This window comes from Lissotriton vulgaris, chromosome 6 (assembly GCF_964263255.1).
Source record: "Lissotriton vulgaris chromosome 6, aLisVul1.2, whole genome shotgun sequence".
Classification (NCBI taxonomy): Eukaryota; Metazoa; Chordata; class Amphibia; order Caudata; family Salamandridae; genus Lissotriton; species Lissotriton vulgaris.
In genome coordinates this window covers 1,796,970,882-1,796,998,810 of record NC_141694.1, presented here as the reverse complement: position 1 = coordinate 1,796,998,810, position 27,929 = coordinate 1,796,970,882, and the positions used below count along the sequence as shown (strand labels likewise).

The window sequence follows — 27,929 nt, the reverse complement described above, 5'->3', positions numbered from 1 at the left end:
TCTAAATCATACATCCCTTATTTCCTGGTGTGACAACTAAGGTTGACTTCCAGTATGATGTTTCTCTCCATCACTCTCCCAAACTGATGTGCCAACTAAGGTTGACTTCCGGTATGATGTTTCTCTCCATCACTCTCTCAAGCTGATGCCCCAACTAAGGTTGACTTCCAATATGATGTTTCTCTCCATCATTCTCTCAAACTGATGCGCCAACTAAGGTTGACTTCTGGTATGATGTTTCTCTCCATCACTCTCTCAAGCGGATGCGCCAACTAAGGTTGACTTCCGGTATGATGTTTCTCTCCATCACTCTCTCAAGCTGATGCGCCAACTAAGGTTGACTTCCGGTATGTTGTTTCTCTCCATCACTCTCTCAAGCTGATGGGCCAACTAAGGTTGACTTCCGGTATGATGTTTCTCTCCATTACTCAAGCTGATGCGCCAACTAAGGTTGACTTCCGGTATGTTGTTTCTCTCCGTCACTGTCTCAAGCTGATGCAAAAAATAAGGTTGACTTCTGGTATGTTGTTTCTCTCCATCACTCTCTCAAGCTGATGTGACAACTAAGGTTGACTTCCAGTATGATGTTTTTCTCTATCACTCTCTCAATCTGATGCGACAACGAAGGTTGACTTCCAGTATGATGTTTCTCTCCATCGCTCTCTCAAGCTGATGCAACAACTAAGTTTGACTTCCAGTATGATGTTTCTGTCCATTGCTCTCTCAAACTTCCTCCCTTTAGAACTCTTTTCTTTGAACTCTATCCTTGAGTTGGACCTCAGTAACTTCTGAAGACTCGCTTCATCTGACAACGTTTGGTCTAAAATGGTGGGAACATTACTGTCACTTGTTTTGACTCTCTGATGGTTTCCATTACTCTCCTCTCTTGCTCATGTCGTGCAATGAAGCACATACCAGTGGTGCTATGCCAGAACAAAAGTGATAAATAAACGTAATAAAATTCAAAACGAACCTCTCCCGAGAACTTTTAATTGTTTGTAAACCCTGTTTAGAAACAAAAAAAAACCTGTTTCCGGTGATCTTTTGGAACCAATTCTATCGAACCCAATGAACAAGTGTTTGTATCTCCTGAATAACTGCGGAATAATGTTTACGAACATTGGCAGAGGTAAGAAGGTGTAGGCCAGGCTTATTTTATGTACAATTTCTGCAGTCAGAATCTGTTTGTTATATGGTGGACAGATTCACTTCAACTGCAATTAAACTATGAAACATGGTGGGCAAATAATGCAGAGTACCCATATGATTCATGGAAATGATCAAGTGTAACTGTACTTCATGTTTTTTTATTATGTATTATGTATTTTTTCGGTAATTGCTTTATTGAGCTGATCAGACGTCATAGGATTTATACCCATGTGTCTCTCCTTTTTTAAAAATGCCCAAAATCACTTTATGATCTTCCCTGTCATGATTTTAGGGGTGTGTGCTAGTTGAGCTGCCTACATAATATTGGGCTTACTCCCACAGCCTTTACGTTTGTAAGTTTGTTGATAGAATCTTCCCCAACTCTCTGCACAAAGTCACTTTATGACCAAAATCATAGAATGTTGCTGTATTGCTGGAGTGATTGCATTATGTATTGATGGATTTTAGACTATATACTTGTTTAATTCATTTATGGTAAGTTTTAAAATCATATAATGTGATTTTTAAATCTCAAATGACATTTTGTATTCTTTTATGGTTTTTTAAACTGAATAAAGATTAATGGACGATGAACTGCAGAATGATTTTTACAAATGTTTGCAGAGATGACAGAGGGAAGATGAGCAAACATCGCTTTGGTATTGGAAACTGTTACTTGGTGCTGCTTGTGTGGCGTTTTGTAGATGCCGTGAGGCTTGGCATCGCACTGTGGCTGTGTGTTCCTAATAGTTGCGGATATTAGAACTAGCTTCCAAGGAAGAAAAAAATGTTGCCTTCAGATAAGTCTGCACTATTTTTTGTTTGGAACAAAATCAGTTTTTCTTAAGGTTTTTGAGATTGGACTAGGGGACATTCTTTAAGTTTGTATCTTTGAAAGCTTGAGAACATTAATAGCTGTGATGCATGAAGACAATACAAACAAGCTTGACAAAGCCAATCACTCTGGCTTGCATTTTAAGTTATAAGCTGAATTCATATGCTTTGGCAATGAGTGCTGGTAGCTGGTATTTATATAGGTCAGAGGTACATATTCACAAGGGAATGTCAAAGCATGGTGTTTAGCAAACATTGCTAACGCCATGCTCTGCCATTCTGAAAATGCAGGGATGGGCGTGTTTACAAATATACGGTGCAACCCCTGAGTTTTGTACCTGCGCTGGCGCTAAATTACGCTGCCTAGCACCAACGCAGGCCCCCTTGCACAGTAGTGCAAGGGGGCCTGCATGGCGGGAATGGTTGTTTATGTGCAGGAAGGTGTCCTTTCATGCACATAAACAATCCAGAATGGTGATTTGTAACTTCTATGTGTGCTGCACAATGCAGCACACATCGAAGTTGCAAATCATCATTTTTTTAAATGATTGTTTATGTACAGGAAGGGACACCTGCGTGCACATGAACAATCCTTCATGGCAATTTGCTGTTTCTATTTGTGCTGCACAAGGCAGCACACAGAAACAGCACAAACAAGGAGAAATTAAGCATTTCTCCTCTTTTTGCCATGTTAACACCAGGTTTTCCCTGGTCTTAATTTTGGCGCTGCTCTTTTTTATGCCACCCTTGTAAATAGGGGGCAGTGTCTCTCGGAAAACTCAGATTCATTGGTTCCTAATATTTTTGATATATTTGTTCCAGGCTTTTTTCCATGTACACGAATTGTAGCACTTATTGTTGCAATGATAAAATATTTGAACCTCTTCACCCATCAGTTTCAATCTTTTGTGAACTTTATCTTGCCGTATTTCTACAGCATCTCAAACTCTCTTCTGTCCAGCCGTTGTTGATGTTAGCTTTTCTTTCGGATTAGTTTGGCATATGACACAGATTCTTTGTTGAAGGAGTCACCAGATTTTGTAGTTAGCAACATTCTGTTAGGAGGTGAAGATCATCTCCTACCACCAGCTTCTCTAATGCTTACAAATATAATTCAACGGAAAACCAGAAACAGAAACAATATTAAAATGAATTACCAATGTGACGGCTGAAACTCATCCTTATAGAGCCGAGCATTTTGGAAAGTGGGGGAAGGGTTGCTCTAAGGAGTTATTTTCTGTCTCTATAAGACCACTTGATCCCCTAAACTTATGTTTCAAAGCAGTAATTAATTCAGTTCTGCTGGGCTTCCCCCTTGACCGTAATAATCATTAACCCGTTGACCACGGCGCGAATTCCGCCGATGTGCTGACATTTTAATCAGTGGGTGGGGTTTGGACGGCCCCTGGCTATCCCCCGCACACGCCCACCATCATGTGGGACGGCCGGGGGCCATCCTCAGCATGGAACGGGTTAATATAACATGAAAAGCGACTATGCCAGTTGAAAAATAGGACAGCTTCCCACAACCAATGGAAAGGATTGGAGGACTTATCTCTTGTCACTGAATGTGCCAGCTGCAAGTAGACATGAACGGACAGGAAATTTAATGGGCAAAGTCAAGGCTTGGCCTTTGATATGGTTATGCCAAGTAGGGCCTGAAGTGAAAGCACTGAAGAAAGCCTTTCATCAATGGCACCCTCACCACCAATTCTCAGAACTAGGATAGGACTAGAAGCTCTGAACAGGAGAGCCAAATTCCATCTTGAGCAAATGTAATGTAAAAGGCATTTCTAAAATGCACTGCTACTCCGAAGAGTGTCCTGTGGCTCTGCACTATCAATGGGGAGAACTGAAAGACCAGAGAGAAACCATATTAGTCATTCAGAAAAACCCATGTTTTCAACTTTCTCCGGAACTGAGGGGGGTGGAGGGGGCGGGGTGGATTTCCAAAGTGAGTTTATTCAAAAGAGAGGAACCTGCTTTCCATTCTGGAACTTCAAATACGAGGGATTTGGGACAGAAAAAAGTTGGCTGAGCACAGACACCAGGAGGAAGCATAAAAATTAATTCTTGCCCTCAGGTACCCTGCGCCTGACTGATGCAGAGCTCTGTGGATCAATAGCAAGGTCTTGAAGATAATCCTCTTCCTAACAGGAAGCCAATGCAGCTCTCTAAGATATGGGGAAGCCAGAGTTCTCAGAGCCAAGCTGAGAAGCGTTTAGGCTGCAGCATCCTGGACCACCTGCAACTTACTGATCAAGTAATCAGGTAGGCTCAGGTACAGTGCATTGCCATAGTCAAGTCTAGATGTTATCAGAGCGTGAACTACCAGTTTCCTAGCTGAGAGGGACAGAAAATGGAGAAACTTCCTGAGCACTCACAGCAGACCAAAGCAAGTCCCTACTACTGCATTAACCTAACCTGTGCCAGCAAGGAGAGCCCACCATGAAACTTAATGTCTAGATTATTAACTGAGCTAGTATGGCTTAGTGGTGGGGCAGCATTCTCCGCCCAAAAGACTGCCACAGCTCCTCCAATTTTGTACCAAAGAAAAGTAGCTTCATTTTGGCTGCATTAAACTTAAGCTAATGGTGAGAAAGCCACCGAAAAAAACATCAGACAAACAAGTTCTGAAGTTTCCGCCAGGGAATATTTCATCCTTGCTTCAGGAGAAAAGTCAATGGGAGTCATCCACATTTAAACTATTTTTGCACCTAGAGTCTCAGCCAAGCACAACAGAGGAGTGAGGTAAATATTGAATAATCATGCCAAAAGAGGAGGGAGAAGGAGGTTCTAAAGATCAGGTCGTCCTCCTAAGAATACATGTAAAAAGGAAGCCAATATCTGGGTTCGGGGACCTGTCTTGTGTGAAGGCTACCTAACAAAAGTATGTTGGTGTAGCTTTTAAGAAAGAAAAAATGTTCTTTCTTGTTTTCCCCTCACTCACCGGAGTTTCCTCACGGTGACATTCTTCATCATCGGGGTCATCCCAGTTCTCTACGAAAAGGGGCGTGCTACGACTTGCGAACTACGTAGGAGCACTGTTAAGGTGAAGGACTATGTGTGGTATGAGAAGAGTGGAGTGGATGTGTGTGTGAGTGTTAAAAATACCGTGCTAGTGGGCCTCAATGTTTTATTCTGCTCCTAGACCGGTATGTTAAAAGTGGGGTTTATACTGTGTACCAACCAGTGATGTGGGTAGGTTCAGTATATGGTCAACATGTTTCACGCTACCCCTAGCGTTTCGTCAGGACCATACAGGGACCAGCCCTGTATAATGCCACTCCTACAAAACCTAGATTTAGGATTTGAAGAATATATTAGTGCAAAGAATATTTACAGTGAATGACGCCATTCCAACTTGGTACAGGCGCAGATGTATTGTTCAATGGTGTACATTTGTTGGTGCTTAATGGCACATCATGGTCTCTTAGGGGGGCGGTATCGCCTCGATGGAAACAAGAATATATACACAGTATAAACCCCACTTTTAACATACCGGTCTAGGAGCAGAATAAAACATTGAGGCCCACTAGCACGGTATTTTTAACACTCACACACGCATCCACTCCACTCTTCTCACACCACACATAGTCCTTCACCTTAACAGTGCTCCTACGTAGTTCGCAAGTCGTAGCACGCCCCTTTTCGTAGAGAACTGGGATGACCCCGATGATGAAGCATGTCACCGTGAGGAAACTCCGGTGAGTGAGGGGAAAACAAGAAAGAAAATTTTTTCTTTCTTAAAAGTTACACCAACATACTTTTGTTAGGTAGCCTTCACACAAGACAGGTCCCCGAACCCAGATATTGGCTTCCTTTTTACATATATTGAATAATGTCGGGCTCAAGGCGGGTTCTGTAGCACACCCACCTGTAGATCACAAGGCCTGAAGCAAACTGTGGACACCACGCCTCTTACCCTCCACCTTCCAGGAGAGAATCCAGCCATTTCCACCCCTGCCGCTGATCCCAAACTTCTGGAGACGTGCCAGGAGTGTAGAGTGGGGTACTGTGTTGAATGCTGCTGACAAATACAGCTTAATCAGCGCAACCCTGCCCCAACATCTAGAGAACCCTGATGTAATTGACCACCTCAACCAAGGCCGTCTTCGTGCGCAGCCTGGGAGGAAACCTGATTGACTTGGATGCAGCAAATCATTACTTTCCAGGTAGTGGGATAGCTGCTGATTGACATGCTTTTCCAAAACTTTTTAAAGGGCCGGAAGTAACAAGATAGGCCTATAATTAGATGGATCCATGACAAATGCTTGGGGCTTCTGCACAACTTTAGACTGCTTTCAGTCCCTGGGTACTGTAGCTGAAGAGAGCGAGGCATTTAGGAGATTGTTGGCCAAAGGTTTAATAACATCTGCTTTTAGCGCAAGAAGGCTTGTGGGGCTTGGGTCCATGGGAGAGCCTGATTTAAGATAGCAAATTGCTGATAGTTATTCTTTCAAAGAGATTGGATCAAACCTATCCAGTGAGAGGGTCAAATCATAAGTTTGGCTAGGCTGCTGATTGTCCCCCATTCTCTCCTCCACCAGCAAAGGAGGGGGGAGACGAGCTTGGATGTTGGCAATCTTATCCTGGAAGTCGTAAGCAAGTTGTTCACACCATTCCACGGAGGGTACCTGATGTCCTACACAGGCCACTGGGAACAAAAAGGAATCCACTATTTTAAAAACTATCTTGACTTATTATCAGAAATTAAAATTCTATTCTCGAAATAGGATTTTTTGCCATTTGACCTCTTTATGATACATTTTTAAACCCACTCTATACCTGGCTTTAGCTATTTGGGCTACATGACACCCACCACTGTTTTTCCAGGTATTTATACTCAGTCTAGACCTCTTTGAGGGAGTCTGTGTAGCACGGAAAGGAAGGCTTAACTCGACACGACTGCTGTGGCAGTTTGGGAGCTAAATCATGGCTATTAGAGCCAAACCAGGTATCCAGGATGCCAAAATCGGTGTCCACATCACCTATGAGAATCGGCCTTTTCACCTCCAACGTCCTACAGAAAGCCTCTGGTTAAATTTATGAAAAGTTCTCGAGCAAAGACTTTGGGATCGTTTGCAGACAGGCAAGACAGGAACTGCTGCAAATGTGGAAGGACTGATGGTGGGAAGAAATGGGTCAGGAATAGTTTATGAGATGAGGTCTATCCTGCTCTTCACTTAAACCAAGGAATTCGAAGTGACCTATAAAGGCCAGTTGGCTGGCCTCCTGGTAAAGCCACAGGGAGACGAAAAGACTGCAGAAGTGTTCCATTCTGTTTGGGAGAACCAGCTGTGGGAGGGACCAGAAGTGACTTTTACAGCATCTTCAAAATGCTTACAGCAAGCCATGGGGTCCTGTTAAACAACACTATATTATTGGTATAACTCATTTTGGATGATTTCTTAGATGTCTCTGTGGCCTTTCAATTTGATGTCATTTTGGCCAGCCACAACCAATGCATCTACAATGCGTATTAAGCATCTTCGAGCCTGCCAATGACTAAGCACTAGCACTTTAACATTGGGGGTCTACTTCTTTGTGTGGTCTTAACTTGCTTTGGATGGTCTGTTATATGTCTCAGATGCCTTTTAATTAGATGTTATTTTGGCCAGCTGCAACCAATGCATCTATTATGAGTGCTAACACCTTGAGATGGCTGATGATTAAGCACTAGTACTTTACCAATGGAGCGACACCATGTTTATTTGGCCTCTCTCAGCATTCTGTTCTGTTTTTCTTAAAACAAACCATCAGAAAGATAAAAAGACAAACAAACCTGGAATAATAGGACGCTTTTTCCCACCACCACGTATTTACTTCTGGGTATCACCATGCCTCATATTGCATTCATGGGAAGGAAATATCTGTGCAAACACAACGGATGATGGACGGAGCGCAGAAACTTTTCAGACACTCACCCCCAGTCACAGATCTGGTTTGAATCAATCATCTTTATTTAGCTCACTTCGCCACCCCAGTTCAGACCTGGCCATATGCAAATCAGTATTGGCCGTGCCTCTTGGGAACAGTCCAGCCTGAACTGCCAAGCCATGTCTTCCCTGGACCGGAAACCAGCATCTTGGGACCGGATTCATAATTCTCATCAGCCAGGCTATCTTGAATCCAGTGGCCAAGTGAGCAAGGGACTCACGTCTGAGCATACCCTGCCAACTTAAGGCGAACAAAGCAAACACAAAGAGCTGATGGACGGAGCGCTGAAACTTTTCAGGGACAGTCACCCACCCTAAACAGGGCAAAGCTGCGGTCCTTGTCGTCTGGCAGTCAGATGGCAGACAGGCTGATCTGTCTAGGGTTTCTGCTATCAGAGTTACCAAAAGCTTCACGGCAATAGGGGGTAGGGAAACCAAGAGGTTGACACATAGGGTGACACTTTGTTTTTATCTCTCTTTTTTTACTTCTGTTGTTATTTTTTATTAGTTATTGTATTATTTTAGGTATGTATTGTATATGGTTTTGATTAACTTGTACAATAAATAAAATTATTCATCAGACTGTTCACTTAGAACATTGATATTGCTGACACAGGTATCAAAGATGGTTTTCGACACTAGTGTGCTGGCAAATTAGTTCCCAGAGTCTAATACCCCCGTTAACAGACACTGTGATCCGCATGTTACATAATTTAATTACTGCAAAGCCAATTAATTAACCCAAAATCAGAGGATCAGTAAGTTGAATAACTAATGAAGCCCTCTCTGGAAAACAAGTTATAATGAGGACAGTGTCATAGAAAGGTGACTTTGCATAGCTTGTAGTGCATACCTGTTGAACCGCAAAGTCCAATATTTCCACAGGTGTGTCATTCCTGTTTGTCACACGCTGGATCAGAGAATGAATGTCGTCTTTTTCAATGGAACCACTGTCATTAAAATCTATTTCGAGGAAGACACCAATGACAGTGATGAAAAAGTACCCGTCACAGCAGCAGAATCTGATGCACGTAAAACAGATAGGCTATAAGTCTTAAGCTCAAAGTGTCTTGATTTGACCTTTATGTCAGTATAAAAGTCATGGTAAGATAATTGTAAGCCTAATAAAACTCTTCAATGTACATTGGCCTAAACTTGTACATATCAACATCATGCAATATTTTTTTTTTATGCAGCTACATTTGTGCGTCCATGGTAATAAACATGTTTGCACAGTAACAATTGTGTGTAATGCACAAGTACACAGTAATAGAAGTATATTTCTACAGAACAAAAATGCTTCTACGGTATGACAAATCTGCAGAAACATTAATAGTAGTATGTGCACACAAGAATCTATGTAGACAACATAAAACACAAATGTCCAAACTGTACTATACTGTGTACTGCATGGCACATGCCTGTAGATTGAAGCAACATAAAATACCCAACACGGGTGCATGCACAGGGGTTTCTTGATCCTATTGACAAATAACATGGCTGGGCTTACCCAAGCTAAGGGTACTTATTGTTTCGACCTTAATAGGATGACAGACTGTGTGCACTCGCCAGGATTTGAGTCTGTGCCCATGGTGTTCAAACAGGGATCACTGTAGTGGATGCACCTGTGCTCTGAACCATCAGACCCAGAGTAGTACACACGTACTCAGTGACATAGCTGTTTCAAGATATATTTGTGCTCAGTAATAGAAATGGGGCCTCATAGTAAACATGGATAATAATTAACACTACACCACAGCTTGTGACAAATAAGGAAGAAATGGTTACTTACTGCAATCACTTGGCCTTCACCAAACCCACCATACACCACCACGCCCACCTCTACCCTCGTAGAAGCTGGGACATGGTCACCGAAGAACAGCTCACCACTGCCCTCAGCGAAACCCCTACCCTGACTCCAACACAGTGGCAGGCAACCTACACTGATGGATCTCAGAATGTGCCAACACTTTGTCTCCACTGAAGAAAGCCCCAAGCAAGTGACATTCCAAGAAATTCAGCTGTTCTCTCCCGCCCTTCATAACTCCAGTTTGAGAAGAGATGGAGGAGCAGCAAGACCTTGGAAGATCAGTCAGCCTTCAAGACATCTGTCACCGCACACCACCACCTCATCAGAACAACGAAAAAAGCATTCCTAAAAGAGAGCATCAACCCCAACGCACTCAACAACAAGGCACTCTTTGTCATGGTAAAAGAATTCACCAGATCCACAACAGAGACAGCAGACGTCCCACCACCTAAGAACTCGGCAACAACCTCGGCACCTACTTCCATCTCAAGATCAGGGAGATATACGACAGCTTTGACAGTTTCATACCCTAGTCCCTTTCACCCCACCCACAAAAACCGCACCCTATGGCGCCGGACTCCAACAGACTCTACTCAGCTAGACCCCTCTCACAGAGAATGACACCCTCAAGATGATGAGGAGCGTCCCCTGCCCGCATCACGTCTTCAACAGAGCAGGCACCACCATCGCCACCGAACTCTGCTTCACCATCAACTGCTCCTTCAACTCCTCCACCTTCCTGGAAGACTGAAAACATGCAGAGATCAACCCCTTCTAAAGAAACCCTCTGCTGACCCAATGTACCTAAAGAACTTCAGACCAATCTCGCTTCTCGCCTTCCACCCCAAGGTCATCGAGAAGGCCCTCAACGCCCAACTGTCCAAGTTCATCGAAGCGAACTACATCCTGGACCTCTGCCAACCCGGCTCTCGAAGCAACCACAGCACCGAGACTGCCCTCCTCACTGTCACAGATGTTGTCCGTGCCTTCCTCAACTAAGGCAAAACTGCAACCCTCATCTCCCTGGACCTATCGGCCACCTTCAATACCGTCTCTCACCGCACCCTATGCACAAAACTCCACAACTCTGGCATCTGCGACAAAGCCCTGGAATGGATCCTCTCCTTCTTCACCGGCCGAACACAGAGTCAGACTACCTCTGTCCCTCTTGGAAACCACAGAGATCAGCTGTGGAGTGCATTCTGAGGCACACATAGAAGGAGAAAAAACCCATCAATAATTGTTTTTGTGCAGGACGCTGTTTTTCCCCGCACAAAAACTATTATCCGCGCAACGCAGGCACCCTTGCAAGGGTGCCTGCGTTGGCGCTAGGCAGCCAGTTGTGCGCTGCGCAGGGGAAAGTACAGGCATCCTATTGCTGTAAATATGACACATCACTGCACTTTCCTAATAATGAAGTGCGGCGCAGCAAGATGGCTTGCAGTGCCACGCTACATTATTTTCTTGTAAATATGCCCCTAAGAAAGAGCAAAAAAGGAGGATAAATAAAGGTATTTCTTCTCCTTGTTGCACCACTTCAATGCCTCCCTTGGGGAGGCTTTAGAATCTGACACATTCCCAGGTTTATGATACCTTGTAAATCTAGGAATGTGTCAGATTCCATGAGTGTTGTGTGGGAACACCCACAGCAACACTCATGGAGCCACTTTCACGCAGAGTAACACGTGAAAGGAGGCCATATTTACAAGGCCATGAAAAGTCACTCATAATGTCTTTGCACGGCCTTGTAAATGGGGGCTAGCAAAGAGCGCCACCGGAGCAACAAAAAAAGTGATGCAACGCGCTTGTAAATATGTCCCCGTGTTTGTATGACATGGAGGAAGGTTGTCACCTTACTAAGCATGAGCGGGGAGAAGGTTAATTCTGCCTGAGCTACGATAAGCAGGGAAATAATCATGAAAAACTTTAGTAGAATGTATTACTAACTACCAAGTGAAGCAGACGAAATACAGCTTTTTGAATCTGAATAAACTCAGAAACACTAGAGGACTTACCAAATATACGGAATGCGTACTGAAGTTTAACATCGAAAGATGCCTGCTTACTAAACACAGAGGCCATTTCTAGAAAATGTTCAAAGGTAAAGAACCCATCCTCATCAGAGAAGATCTTACATATTCTGTCGCGGTAAGGGTTTACCTGAGAGCAAAGCAAATGTGAAAGGTTAATACTTTTCCCAAATTCTATTTCCACCCTCACATATTTACCACTACAATCCTTCTTGCCCATCTCACTGTTTACCCCTTCTCCATCTATGTCCATAGCAGCAGAAATGCCCCTGTTCTTCAGGGCAGTTATCATGAATTCTACTCCTCCTTGTAAATGCGGCGCACCATGGGTGGCGGAGCAGCGGCGCAAAATAACTGGCGCATCCCTGGGGATGCGCCAGTTATCATAAATCTGCCCCTTCATGTTTAGTTGTTCCTCCATTTCTTTTCAGGCTGTTTCTCTCTTCAGCGTGACTGCCATTCAGTGCCACAGTCTGTGTGTTATGCCCGTAAACATATAAAATTGGTAACTCTCAAATGGCTAATTAAGTTTGCAGTAAGAATAACACGCAGAAAAGGGAATAATTCTGCTTGGCGCAAGATTATGAAAAATTATGAGAGGGGAGTAACCCAGCACTTAGCGCTATTTATTTTCTTAGCACAAAATGCACCCTTTCGTCCAAAACTGACCTGTGGATGCATTTGTTTACAACAAAATGTGTAATTTTGTAATTTTCTGAAATTTTGTGTAAAAAAAGTAACACATAATTGCCGAAACACGGACAGCAGCCACTTATTCGAAGTGCATTGTTCTTTTGCTCCTGTGGTCGAATTTTGCGAAAAATATGAATAGGTATAATTGGGTAATTTTCGATCATTTTTGTGTCTAAAGAGTAACACAAAATTACCAAAATTACTCCAAATACATAATGGAAATTCCGCCCAACCCTAGTTTTTGTTTCTAATTCAATTGTGGAATCTTGTAGCCATATCGGGTACTGCACAAAGGCTGACACCACCTTTATTGATTCTGTAAGATTTTTTGACCATTTTCCTTAAAACCTAAATTCCGTATCTCTTGTTCCTCTATTCTATTTTTTACTTTTTTGGGTCTTTTTGCTTGTTTAATTCCTCTTGGTTTCCTTGGTTGGGAAATGTATTGCATTGTGATCTTCATCTTAATGTTGTTTCGTACTGCTGGAGTATAGCACACCTTTCTCTTGGGAAGCACCTAATCTTTGTGCCATAGCTAGCAGGTGTTGAACTGGGTTGTGGCATAATCTGGTTGTGTTTATTAAGTTGGTAGTTGTAACTCTCTCAAATAACAGCCCATTTTCTGTCCAATACTGGTGGGAGAAAATGAATTTCCTCAGTGCATTACTTCTAGACATATTCCAGGTTTTCAGAGACAGAATATTGTACCGCTAGAAGTCATTTTACACACAACTTTGAAAGGCTAATAGAACTGAAGCAGTTTGCACATTTCAGAGTGACTCTTAGGTAGACACTGAGTTGGCCGTATGTCAGGCTAGTGGCCAGGACCAGCGCTTCATTAAAGCAAGAGTGTCTAACTGCAAGACTTGGCTCTAAAAACAAACTTGTTGCTAAGTGAGGAACCTTGTGTTTCATAAATGAAATGGAGCTGCTTGTGGCTTTGTAAGGGCCTGCACCAATATCCACTTTCTTACTGTAACGTAGTGACATGAGAGACTTGTAGTTAATTGGGCAGCAAGGCCGGATCAGATTTAGCTGTATGACAGGCCACTATGTCCTAAAAGTCAAATGTCAGCTTAATGTTTGGTGAAAGCAGTGCTTAATTTGATCTGGTGGTTTCCTGTGCTCAGCAGCGGCACTTAAATTGCTGAAATCTGCACGTATGACAGCTGCCACATGGTGGCTCTGTTTGAGCAATTTAAAGATGAGCAGAAAAACAGTTGTTTGTTAATTCAGTATACATTAAAAAACAATTAGTACCTGCCACCCAAGCCACTCTTAAAGCTTTTGCGGCCTTGAACAGTCTGAATTGTCACACTTGTAGCAGTGTGATGGTTAGTAGTTGTGTAAGTACAGTGCCAATGTGTGGTGCAAACTGCGGTGGCCTCTTGACGAGGGCCCGGCACTTATTTGTTTTACAAATTAAGCACTGCTGGTTGAACTTTACCTACATTATACTAAGTCTAGAATCCCTTGGCCCGAAACAGAAAAAAATATTGGACAGTTTAATCTATTGAAACAAAGCCTTTTTTCCGTACCCCATTCTTAAAGAATATTGCAACTGGCCTTTTTACGCGTAAACTCAATGTGGCTATGATACACAGGGGCATATTATCAAGGGGGTTTATCTCCGCTTTTTTTTTATTTTAAAAGCCAAGAAAGCGGAGATAAAATTATCTCCCTATTACCTAGCTGTCGCTAACACCAGTTAGCGACATGCTAGTAGGAGATAGCGACCATCTTGGGCCCGCTTTGCATGTCAGTGATATTTATCACTAATGACATGCAAAGTGGGCGTGCCAAGATGTTAGTGACTGGAAACAGTCGCTAACATCGCTATCTCCTATTACCAACTTTTGGAGATATTCGCGCTAAGCGCAAATATCTCCAAAAGCTAACGCCTGCCCTGAGCAGTTCTTAGCCATGTTATCCAATGGGAGGTGGATAACATGGCTAAGAGCATTAGCTCGGTGATGCATGAATATCGCTGACTTTTCAGCGATATTCATGCATTGCGGCCGATTTCTATCGCTTAGGGGATATACCTTGATAATAGCAAGGTTCCTAAGCGATAAAAATCGCAGCAGCTCAGCGATAAAAATATCGCCGCTAAACCAACATAGCGGTAATTATCACTAGTTGTTGGTAATATGCCCCTCAGTTTATTGCACAATAAAATGTACAAAACCACTTGTTTCTCTGTATTTGAACGTAATGCTTTATTAATAACTGTTTAAATGCAATGAAATAATTGAAGAATAAAGTAATTACTTTAGGATGATCAACTAAATGGAAGTGCTTTTGATCTGTTTATTTAACTAAGCATTATTATTTCTCGACGCGAGGTCTCCTCTCGATGTTTTATTTCAAGATGAATCAGTAGCATGTCAGGTTCAGCTCCGAAAGGCCAGCAGGTGCATCTACTGTGCAGTCAGTAGCATGGCATGCACAAATGTGAGAGAGCTGTAGGGCTGTCTCAGGGTCCGTCACATGTCCGGCTCTGAGCTGTTCATTATAAGTGGTGGTGTCCTTCCATGTAAGCCGGCGTATCCAGACGCAGTAGTTCCGGGACCAGCGGCACCGATCGCAGTTTCACCGGTGCATGTATGCACCCAGTGAAAATGCTGGAAGAGCAACACAGGGGTTGCAGGCAGGCACACAGCCCTGCTCCCATCCTACCCCTGCAGCAATGTGGGGGGGGGGAGGGGGCAAACAGCACTCTCCTGACCTATCTCTACCCTGCCCTGACCGGCCATCCAAACCCCTAGCCCTAGGCCTTCACCAGCCCTCCGGGAAACTTTCCACTCTTGTTAAACATCTGGAAAACATCGGATTAGTATCTGGAAGTGGGAAAAACCAATGAAAAAGTAGATGTGCCTGTGTTTGTGTGTTTTTCAGTAGTCCAGAATCAAATCTAGGGGCTTATTTACAAGCCCCTTCTGCTGCCGGTGCATCACTTTTTCACATTGTACAAGTGATGCACTGTTGGTGCGAAGGGCTTGTAAATAAGGCCCCTAGTTGCCAGATTTAGGAGTAAGAATATTGACTGTAATTCCCTGCTATCCCCGAACTGGAGGGCAAGACAAGGCATTGGTGGCTTTGTTGCACCCCTAAGTGCCTTTGGCCATTTGATCTGAATCTTAAGAAGACATTTTATTTATTGTGATTTTACTATGAACTGGGGGCCTCATTCACAATGATTTTGTGTAGGCAGCGCTGCAAGTGTTTATGCTGTGCCTTCCTACACCAAATTGAAAGGGCAGAAATGCACCGTATTTACAAGATACATTTCACTACTTTCCTTTTAGCCAGCGCTGGTGCACAATTTGGAGCCTAGCGCCCACGCAGGCACCTTTGCACTATGGTGTAAGGGTTTCTGCGTTGTTGGCAGGAATGTTTTGTGCAGGAAGGGATGCCTTCCTGCACAAAAACAATCCATGGAGGCGTTTTCCTCTTTCTATGTGTGCTGCATAGAAAGAGCACATATAGAAAGAGGAGAAAACGAGGAGAAATAAACATATTTCTCCTCGTTACACCTCTCCTGGGGAGGTGCATAGTTTTGACGCATTCCCAGGTTGACAGATCCTTGTAGATCTGGGAATGCATCAAAACCCATGGGCGCTGCATGGAACACCCACCGCAACACCTATGGAACACCCACAGCAACACCCACCATGGAACACCCACCGCAACACCCATGGAACACCCACCGCAACACCCATGGAACACCTACCGCAACACCCATGGAACACCCACCGCAACACCCATGGGACACCCACCGCAACACCCATGGGACACCCACCGCAACACCCATGGAACACCCACCGCAACACCCATGGAACCCCCACCGCAACACCGATGGAACACCCACCGCAACACCCATGGAACACCCACCGCAACACCCATGGAACACCCACCGCAACACCGATGGAACACCCACCGCAACACCCATGGGACACCCACCGCAACACCCATGGAACACCCACCGCAACACCCATGGGACACCCACCGCAACACCCATGGAACACCCACCGCAACACCCATGGAACACCCACCGCAACACCCATGGAACACCCACCGCAACACCCATGGAACACCCACCGCAACACCCATGGGACACCCACCGCAACACCCATGGAACACCCACCACAACACCCATGGGACACCCACCGCAACACCCATGGAACACCCACCGCAACACCCATGGAACACCCACCGCAACACCCATGGAACACCCACCGCAACACCCATGGAACACCCACCACAACACCCATGGGACACCCACCGCAACACCCATGGGACACCCACCGCAACACCCATGGAACACCCACCGCAACACCCATGGGACACCCACCGCAACACCCATGGAACACCCACCGCAACACCCATGGGACACCCACCGCAACACCCATGGAACACCCACTGCAACACCCATGGAACACCCACCGCAACACCCATGGAACACCCACCGCAACACCCATGGGACACCCACCGCAACACCCATGGGACACCCACCGCAACACCCATGGAACACCCACCGCAACACCCATGGAACACCCACCGCAACACCGATGGAACACCCACCGCAACACCCATGGGACACCCACCGCAACACCCATGGAACACCCACCGCAACACCCATGGGACACCCACCGCGACACCCATGGAACACCCACCGCAACACCCATGGAACACCTCCATGATGCAGTGTAAGGCAGCGAAGCGTCATGCTTCAATGGCGTGAGAGAGGCGACCCACTTTCCTGACGGATTTGGATACTGAGTTCCATATGTTATGTTATGATATGTTATAAATCATTTATAAAAGCGCAACATACACCGGGTAGGTTTCTTGGCGCTAGGGAGCGGGGCACTACGAAAAGAACTGAAATTAGGTGAGGTAGACGGACGTCAATAGCCATGTTTTAAGCTGTTTCCTAAATTGTAGATGACTATCTATGAGTCGAATAGACTGGTGAAAGCTACTCATGCAGACCTTTTCTGAAGTGAGGAGGTAACAATAGTATTTATTAACTTCGGATCCATCAGGATCCCTAGATGGGCCAATCGATCCATTTCAAAGTAGTCAAGTACAGGACACTGTGGGTTAGGTAATCTGTTTTGTATGAACATCTTGTGTCCATTGGACGCCATTTCCTGGAGGATGACATTAGCTTGATGCCTCCATGTTTGTAAGTGTTAGGAGAAGTTTTCACGTGGGTGTACATTTTTTAATTACACCACAGACTTCTTTCCCCAATAAAGCTTTCAATGAGTTTTAGGCAGAGTCTTTTGTGAAAGAAAAAGCTGAAACTTGATGAATTTCACAAAACATGCACACATTTCCCCTTAATGCATTGTCAGATCATATTTTTATTAATGCATACGAGCCGGGCAAGTCATGACTGGACATGTGATTGTCGAGAAAACTAAACTAACTAGTATTCCCTGTCACACCTTTTCGTCAGTGATGTATGTATGGATTGTTTTGTCTGGATGGCACAGAACACTGCCCCTAGTTTCTACAATCATTTTATCTGAGTGGTACACTGAACTGCTTCATTTTATGAAATACAGCATGGGTGTACTGTATCTGCCCACTGTGTGTTTCTCTCTACCTGCCCCTCTCTGTGTCTCCCTACCCTTCCTCAACTCGTTCTCTTTCTCTATGTACCTCTATGTCTTACTCACGTTTTCTCGCCTTCTTTCTCTTTCTCATTGCTTCACTCTCAATACCATTTCTCTCTTTCCCTCTTCTTTCCAGCTCCATGAAAAGACCATGCCATTGTATTGCATTTTTTCAATGTTAAATTGGAGAGGTAAGATCAGGCTATTAGTAAATATATACTAAGCTTCTACATTTCAAGTGTACATGACGTCTTGCCATACGTACCCGCAATCCTGGTACAGTGCAGATCTGCTCTGCAGTTAGTTTAGCCTCCCTAAAGTTTGCTCCCATAGGTAATATCTTAATGAACACCTTATGGACACTGAAAAGAAAAAAAGAATAATGCTGCAGAATATTTACACGTACAGAAAAGCATATGAGGCTTAAAATGCAATATAGTAAGGTTAGGCATTGCCTGCAGTGCATGCGACTGAGGGCTTCTCTGGCTTCATCACCACACATTTAGAATTTTAAAACAGCAATCTCATTTTTTAAATAATACTCCACGTTATGGGGAGGACCATCACACATGATGCAGCCAGTGAAGAAGATGGAGTGTTGTCTGTGTGGAGTGAGATGGTTGACGCAGACATAGCGTGTGTCATAGCAACAGGATGTCTGGGCAGCCCCCCCTGACAGTAATAAAAACAAGCATTTGAAATTCAATCGGTCTCACCTTTGGAACCGTATAAGTATTTAGCTATGCAGCACATTATACTGGATACTGCAACATCTACTGTTCTTTAACATGGAATTCTTTCCCAAGTTGGGGGTTGCCTAAAGCAACATATTTAAGGGGAGAATGAAAAATAAAAAAGGTATTGTTTTCTTTCACATGTTCAAAATGTCGAGGGTCACTGGTGATGGAATGTATCAGATAGGGCAAGCTGAGAGTGGGCGTGAGAGAGTGTGCGTCTGTGAGGGTGAAACTGTGTGAGAAGGGAGGGATGTCCGAAAGCATGTGCAAGAGAAATGTGTGTGTGAGTATAAATTGGGTGCGTGGGTTTCAGAGAAAATGTGTGCATGAGAATGTGTTTGATAAACAACTTAAGAAGCATTATATTTCAGTCCCTTTAAAAGCCCAGTTTGCTCTAAGAGAGGCCTGAAGTTTTCTGAAATGTGTCAGCCCGTTTCTCGGTTATTCCACACCCAAGGTTAGCAGACCCCACTATAAATCTAGAAGACCCCAAATAAACCTTTTATGAATTTTCCAAAATAAAGTTGGTAAGTGATTGGAAGAGATCAATGGCGCAGCACGAGACTGCTATTTACAGTCTCTGAGGCCAGAGGTCCAGATTTTATTAAAAAAAGGAGCCGCTTTAAGACAAATGGACCCACCGGAGAGCACAGATGAGTACAGGACACTAAGGGTAAAGGGCAGGCCGAACAACACCCCTACGGGATGTGCACATTCATAACAGTACCGTGACACCCCCACTCCAATCTGCCTCCAACGCCCTGAAGCCACTGTGTTTAACAACTGCTAACCCATATGGACTGGAGACATAGCGACAACATAAACCTGCACCCTAACACCGATATGTTATCTGCAAGATTAGAGTTTATTTTCAACTTCTTTCTGCGTCAGCGTTTCAGTGCATCACAATATTAAAAAATACATCCCTTCCACAGTTCAATGAACAGAAGCACACTAGGTTACAATATAAGGTAAGTACACAATTCAACATTCTCTATAAGATACTAGGCCTGGGCACTAAGGTATAAGGTGGTAAATTGTTTAGAGGAGATGATATGTGAATGAAGGGTAATAGACTGGTAGGCTGAGAGCCCTCTCGGCTCTCGAAAACTTTCTCCAAAGGTTTAAGGGGGCATATTACCAAGGGCCATTATCGCCGCCTTAGCGGGACTTTTCCCTGCTAAAGCGGCGATAATTTTATCGCCCTATTACCTAGCAGTCGCTAACACTAGTTAGTGACAGCTAGTAGGAGATAGCGATCATCTTGGGGCCCACTTTGCATGTCAGCGATATTTATCGCTAATGACATGCAAAGTGGGCGTGCCAAGATGTTAGCGACTGGAAACAGTCGCTAATATCGCTATCTCCAATTATCAACAAAGCCTTACTTTTGGAAATATTCGCGCAAAAGCGCGAATATCTCCAAAAGCTAACGCCTGCCCAGAGCAGTTCTTAGCCATGTTATCCAATGGAAGGTGGATAACATGGCTAAGAGCATTGTCACGATAATGCATGAATATCGGGGATTTATAAGCGATATTCATGCATTTCGCAGGATTTTTACCGCTTTTGAGATAAACCTTGATAATATCGAGGTATCTCAGCGGTAAAAATCGTCGGAGCGCTGCGATGTAATTTTAGCCGCTAATCATGCATAGCAAAAATTATCGCTATTGCTTGGTAATATGCCCCTAGGACATTAATGTTGCATGGAGGATGCCATGTCTTAACTCCGAAATGGGGTATCATATTTTGGACCCATCGTTGGCAAGAAGAGACACAAATGAAAGAAAATTCCTTCTACAACAGAATTAGCACATCTTCGCCCCAAGATTAGTGTTTTATTTTGGGCACTGAAGTAATCTGGAGCCACAGAATGTGTGACTGGGCAGGTCAGCAAACTTATTCAGGGTACAGCATTGTGGTTTTTATTAATGTTCAGGAAAAGTGTGAGATTCGCATTTCTGCAAACTTGACACTTCTCAGTCCTTCATTATTCCACCACTCCTTAATCTGAATCCTTTGAGCTGTTCTAAGATCATATGATTTGTGCATTTGTCTGTCTAGCCATGCCCTTAGTTTATTAGGGTAGCTCTCAATTCTTTTTTATAGGGCTTAGGTTTCTTCTGTGTACAATTTCTTTTTTAGGTTTCGCCCTGGCCGTAGCACCTGCGAAGCAGGTGCTCCGCCCAGGGCGAAATCTTATGATCCTACAGTATAGGGCTTCGTCCCGCCTCTGTCTTCCATTGGCTAGCTCCATAAATGGAGGCTAGCCATTGGAAGATATTGGCTGTCAATCATGCTTTCCCCTTGAAAACGCGATTCGGGGGCGTTTCTGACTCTTTTTTTAAGTCCCGCCCCTTGTTGCCATGTGTCCCGGGCCGCACCGTGACGTCATTCCCCGGGCCGCGCTGTGATTGACTGCCGGCCCGGGACCTGACTTGTTTTTTTTCATCTTGCAATGTACTAGTTTCCCGCAGCTGTAAAAAGACATTACTGTTTAGATGCATGTAACTAATCTCTGTTTTCGACCCAAGGAAGGATGGAAGGTGGAGCCGGTCTTACCAGATTCGAGCTCATGATTTACTGATCACCACAGATGCCGGCTTCTTTCTCCTGGTTGCCTGCTCAGACCTCTTTCTCTTGTTTAATATTTCACTTCCCGCTCCCCCCCCGCCATCCCCCTTGATGTGCTGTGTTGTGAGCCAGCTGCAAGGCAGAGGGAGAGTGGAGTACCTACCCACTCCTCCGCTCCCTGCGAGCAAACGTGACTGGTGTCTGAGAGAGGGCTGGCCGCCCCCAGCGCCAGCCCATGCCCCAGCGAAGTGAGTGAGAGCGGCTACGGCGACTGCATTGGGTGCGGGCACAAGCGGAGGTCACCCGCGACGGAGAAGTGCCCCGACTGTTGAAGAGGCCAGCATCTGCGGCAACAGGTGAATTGAAATGTGCGCATAACTCAGCCTTAAGTGAGCAACCCAAAGAATTGCGCCAACACCTCCCCACCCCCGCCCAGTGTGTGTAATGTGAGGCTGCGGCGGCGGGGTGGAAGAGAGACAAGGCTGCGGCCGAGTGGAGCGACACCCGCACCCCCTGCTTTTGCCCGGGAGGAGTAAATGCCGGCTGCAAGGGGCGGGAAGGCTCTATAAATGAAAGTGACTTACCGCATCGAAGCGGAGTCCTCCCGTTGTGCCCCGGGAAGCAGCCGTGCATGTAGCTGCCACTGACTGAGAAAGAGCTTCCTGAAGTGCAGCCGCCTACGTGGATTGAAAAGAGGTCCCCCCTCCTCGAACACTAAACGTGAAGTGTGGCCCCCCCAGCATGGCCGGGGAAATAAAAATAATAAAAAGACTCACCATGCCAAAGAGGCTAGGTCCACAGCCGGGGCAGAGGTGCTGAAGCCGGCTACGGCAATTGGGGCGTGGGTGCATCCCAGAACCTGCACCCCAGAACCAAGACACAAAGAGCAACTCACCTGCATTCATGGACATGGCGTTTTTCGCCTAGAAACAAGGTGCAGACTGCATGTAGAGACTCATGTCCCTGAGTCAAGACACATGCAGGATGTGGGGCTCTGCTCTTGTGTCCTTAGAGTTTTGGCCCGGGAATCAAGACATTCATCAGCAGGGCTGTTTGCATTACGAATGTAGACTCCAGCATAAAGTGGGGGGCTGCAGTCATGTATCCAGAGTTCGCACCTCCGAATCGTAGAAAAATGTAGGTTTCTCAGCAGTCGCAACCAAGAAGGCTTTGCTCCAAATTAAGAAGCAGAGTGCACTTTTCTGAGCCGTTAATCAAAAGTTTTGGCTCAGATTCGAGGCAAGGATAGGTGGACTGGGCCGGCAGGTATTTAGCAGAAGATACAGATGTGCACCCACAATTAAAAACACCTCACTACAAGTCCCAGAATGCATTGTGCAGTTCACTAAAAGCATGCATGCCATGGGGCCACTTGGCAGGTAGGGGACCCATCTCGAAGTCAGAGAGCAGGGTCACTGTAAACCCGACTTTTGTCAGCCAGAGACTGGCCTCGCACATCACAAACCCACTCAGGGGCAGTTAGAGTGACCAGAAGTCTGTAAGGCACCAATTCCCCTACGTAGGGTTTCAGATAGCAAATCAGTGCATTCTGGTAGCTGCAGTCGTCGTCTGCTTCGCCCCAATAGAGTTACATTAATAATTCTGAAACGTAGATCGCAGCGTTGTACTGCATTAGAAATGGCAGTAAAGACCTCTGTAAAAGCACATAACATAAAATACCCGAGATCGCGATGTCATGATACACGGAGCGAGCAGCCCACTTTTCTGGGGGTGCCCTTGGGAGGGTGTGGGGGGGGGGGCAGAACCGTGATCAAAGCGATCTGAAAGGTGTCTAAGGAAAGGTAAATTAACTCCCTATCTAAGGCCGGGCCGGGTCTGACCACTGGGCATTAACAGCAGGGACTGTGAAATACAGCTAATGGCCCAGAGTGGGGAGGAGGAGATGGGGGCTTGAGAAGAGATTATCAAAGTACGCTCCGCAAACGGCCTTCCCACCGTTAAACCTTTGAGGAGCTACCAAAGCCAGGCCCCCTCCTGCTGTGTGCTAATGGAAAAAGCCCTCTCCAGCCGCACGACGTTCCCTGAGCCTGCCCCGCATTGAGGTGCGACAACCACAAGCCCCTACCCGTCCGTGTGCCCCCAGACCCCACTGTGGCTCTGCTGCAGGCCCCCAGTCACGGAGGTGGAGAGGGCACCTCCGGGAAGCCCTGTCTCAGCCGTCCTCCCATCGTATTTGCTTTTACTTACCAACCATGTGCAAAGCCACCATTACCGCCAAGATTGAGTGCTTTGTGGGCAGGCCTGGTGGAAATACACTAACTTTACACTTCCCGAGAGGTCAACGCTTCTGGTTGCACCTCGTGTTTCAAACAGTCTTTGTAAAGTGCTGTGCTGCACCCGGGAACCGGGTGTGCGCTATATGAGACACCTTAGATGCATTACAATATAGAGGGTGACGTACATAAGCTGAGACGGGGGTAGGGGGGTTCGGAATCTGAACACGCCGGGGTAACGTGGATGCAATGCAGCCACAAGGCGCATGTTCATGGGAACTAGAAAAACATGTGCATCTTATTCTTGACACCAAGTTGCACGAATGTTTGACGCTCCATTGCTTGCACGTGTGCAAATTAAATAGGCAGCCTCTGATTTCCTAACCATGCGCTTTCCCGGACTTGGCGCTTGTAGCTGCGACTTAGGCTGCCCGGTGGCACGAGCGTGAGGGTTGGGGGGCAAAGGGGAGAAATGTCACAGCCTCGCAGAGGAAGGAATGCAGCCCAGGGCTTCTCCGGAGCTGCCCAAGAGGAGCGTTTATTTGTAAAATAGGAAAGTAATCCGCCGCCTGAGCCAGTGCCATGGTGCTCACGGTGTTTTGGCTTGATTTGAATGTAACTTTTTTTTCGCCTGGTAGTTGTGCGGACCAGCCTTGGTTCCCTGGCTTGTTTACCTAGCTGGCTTTGGTTTGCCTCCGTGTTTTCACAAGTGGTGAATGGTCTGGAAAGGGGATAGCTGGGATGCGGAGTGCGGCTGAAAGAAAGAAAGGCCTTTTTTCCCCTCTTGGACTCTGTACTTAGGTATTTGAATTTCAAGGCAGGAAATTCTGTGGGGGTTGGGGGATTGGAATGCGCACATTCTGCAGCGCCATATTTTCGGGGTAGATTATCCTTTGCCTGGTGTTGTTATTTGCATGTAAATGAATCCAGGTCACCTCACCTCTGTAGGACAGTAGCTGAAGGGCGTTTTTGACATGAACCTGTCACGTTGCTTCTAGATGCTAGAATAATTGAAAAAAAATAAAGACTCAAACGTGTTAAGGTTTTTTTATTGTTTTAGAAGGCTTTATTGAAAAAACTGATGACAATCAATTTTTATTAATCATTGCAATGTGTGGCTCTGTGTGTGTGTGTGTGTGTGTGTGGCTGTGTGTGTGTCTCTCTGTGTGTGTGTCTCTCTGTGTGTGTGTGTCTGTGTGTGTGTGGGTGTCTCTGTGAGTGTGTCTCTGTGTGTGGCTCTGTGTGTGTGTGTGTCTCTGTGTGTGGCTCTGTGTCTCTGTGTGTGGCTCTGTGTGTGTGTGTGTGTGTGGCTCTGTGTGTGTGTGTGTGTGGCTCTGTGTGTGTGTGGGTGCAAATGCAATAGGTCTCGCATTTGTGAGAGATTAAGCTATTGGCATTGTAAATGACAATGCCATTTATTTATCTGTTTTCAAGACCAACACAAATAAAAATGTTGTCATTTACAATGCCAATAGCTCTAACTTTTGCAAAGGCGAGACCGTTGCATTGTAAATGCTTGTTTAATTACATGCGCCATATTTTCATAATGTGTTCATCTTTCAGGATTGGTATTGGGCTACTGGTTTCTAACAGAGTATTTTTCTGTGTTCTGCAAGAAAAAACTGAACACCTCTTTCTTGGTATACTTTGAAGGCCAAACCTCAAATTCTCAACAATTTGGTTAATTCAACACTGCCCTGCCCTGAAACTAGGCTCACAGCCATTCTTGGAAGGACACAATTTCTGCGCTCGTTTATGTTCCTGGCGATGTCAAATTTTCATTATCTTATCTTCCCATCTTTGGTTTTTCCTACCTACTCTTGTAAGTGCAGTATGGCTACTGCTTGGGTATGGATAATGCCTGAAAAGCCATTTTCTGTGCACATTGCTACTGACTGCGCCAGCTTCAGTTTTTCACTTTGGAGATCTTCACATCCCTCTGCTAAGGCTTCGCCATGCTCTAAAATGGCCTAAACGCGATTGGTTGGGGGCAGACCATCCTTACCCTGGCAAGCAACTACAATTCCCCATCTCCTGGCTTGCTCCCAAAGCAGCACCATAATTTGGTAAACATTGTTTTAAGTCCCCTGACCGCTATGTGGCTGGACTGTTAGACCCACAATTTTTTTAATTGCTCAAAAAACATTTCCAGAACTTTACTCTTAGCCATTCTATTGGGGGCGGAAGTGACAATTGGTGGAAATTCACAGGCTGAGAGACTGTATTTTGGTTATTATTGGTGGATAAACAGCCATTTTGGATTTAAATTTTCTTCCCAGCTTCAGTCTGGTCTGATGGCACCTCTTCTCCCCTGATGGGTCCAGCCCTCTTTCCCTCTCTTCTAGAAATAACACAGCTACCGTGATGACTCTGAACTTGCGGTGCAATCTCATAGAAGTAGAAAATGTGCTTCTAGATAGCTTACACAACACAACACTTGGGGCTAGATGTAGGTGGCTTTATGTCGGTAAAGCCGAAATTCAGTAAATTTCAGCCTTACCGACCGGTATTTAGCCCTGTTCGATGTAGGTATTACCGAATGCCATCGGTAATAACGAATCGGTAAATTAAAGGGAAACAGTTACCGATTCCTTATTTACCGATCGGTCAACACCAAAACATCAAAATACAGAATCAGTAAATAATGAATCGGTTAAATGGGTTCTATGCTCCTGAGGCGGAAGCCGGGAGACGCTGCATTTTAAAGTGTGTAACTTGTGTTTTTATACCTTACCTGCTGCTATTTGCTGACTTGCACATCGAGGGCTCCGTGCAGCGGATCCATCGCTCACGTGACGCCCTCCCAACGGCTGGCCACGCCCACCTCCAGGCCACGCCCCCTTCCCGCCCTTCTTAAGCGCCAGCTAGCGAGCGCTCATTTGGTTCTATGCTCCTGAGGCGGAAGCCGGGAGACGCTGCATTTTAAAGTGTGTAACTTGTGTTTTTATACCTTACCTGCTGCTATTTGCTGACTTGCACATCGAGGGCTCCGTGCAGCGGATCCATCGCTCACGTGACGCCCTCCCAACGGCTGGCCACGCCCACCTCCAGGCCACGCCCCCTTCCCGCCCTTCTTAAGCGCCAGCTAGCGAGCGCTCATTTGGTTCTATGCTCCTGAGGCGGAAGCCGGGAGACGCTGCATTTTAAAGTGTGTAACTTGTGTTTTTATACCTTACCTGCTGCTATTTGCTGACTTGCACATCGAGGGCTCCGTGCAGCGGATCCATCGCTCACGTGACGCCCTCCCAACGGCTGGCCACGCCCACCTCCAGGCCACGCCCCCTTCCCGCCCTTACGGCCGCCTTTATCTATGTGTCAATATAGAACGCGCAGCGGACGAGCGCAGCGGGAGCGCCGACTTCGCGCCGAAGTCGCGCATAAGTCAAGCCCGTCTGCGCCCGTCCGCGGCCGAACGGGGCAAGGGGCACGACGCTATGCCCAAATTATATCATATTCCTCCAAAGACCTTATCGCCCTCCAAGGCACCTGGCCACTTCCGGACCCTGTCCGTAGACTCGTCGATTCATTGGGCCTTGCCCCCACCCTCCCTGCACTGCCGCACTCCCCGCCGCAATCTCCCCTCCCACCCTGCCTCCCCTGCCCTGACCCACCCCCCTCCACCCCAGCTCTGTCCGTTATTCTACTCAATACCAGGTCGGCGGTCAAGCATCACCACGAGCTGTTCGTCCTACTCGATACCGAGAAACCTGACCTACTGCTCTTGACCGAGACCTGGTATTGCGATACCTCCCTTCCCGCTCTCCTGGCCACCCTTCCACCGTCTTACGTGGCCCTACGTGCCGATCGACCGGCCGGCAGGGCGGGCGGTGGGGTCGCACTAATTACTAGGTCAGACCTGCACTTCCAGTTACTTCCCTCTCCCCCTATTTCCCCTGTCGACTTCCTGGTGGCCCGTTCCCTCCAGACCGCCCCTCCCATCACTTGTCTCCTCATGTACCGCCCCCCTCAGCCCTCGCCTTCATTTCTACCTGCCTTCCAAGACCTGCTGGCAAATCTGGCGGTCAACTTTGCCTCGGTTTTGGTGCTGGGGGATTTTAATTACTGGCCCTCAGACCCACACGAGTGCTCCGCCTCAAAAGAATTTACCGAATCTCTGTCTTCCCTCAACTTTGTCCCACACATTTCTGTCCCCACTCATTCTCACGGGCACACACTTGATCAGGTCTGGGCTCTTAACCTCCCTCTGGCTTCGGTGGCGGTCTCCCCTTGCCCTTGGTCCGATCATGCCCTCATCTCTTTCACCATCCCCCACAACTCATCCCCCAAAACCCCGCTTGC

At 46.0% G+C, this 27,929-nt stretch overlaps 1 protein-coding gene across 1 annotated transcript in view; it reads right to left on the bottom strand.

Annotated features, from left to right (window-relative positions):
* LOC147709511 (calcium and integrin-binding family member 2-like) overlaps window positions 1–27,929 on the bottom strand; it is a 91,584-nt gene that overhangs the window by 9,639 nt on the left and 54,016 nt on the right. The window contains exons 3-5 of the mRNA XM_086926015.1: window positions 18,348–18,444; window positions 11,748–11,892; window positions 8,776–8,885 (exon numbers count right to left, since the gene is read on the bottom strand). Coding sequence (XP_086782141.1) covers window positions 8,776–8,885; window positions 11,748–11,892; window positions 18,348–18,444 — 352 coding nt within the window. The remainder of the gene's footprint in view (window positions 1–8,775; window positions 8,886–11,747; window positions 11,893–18,347; window positions 18,445–27,929) is intronic.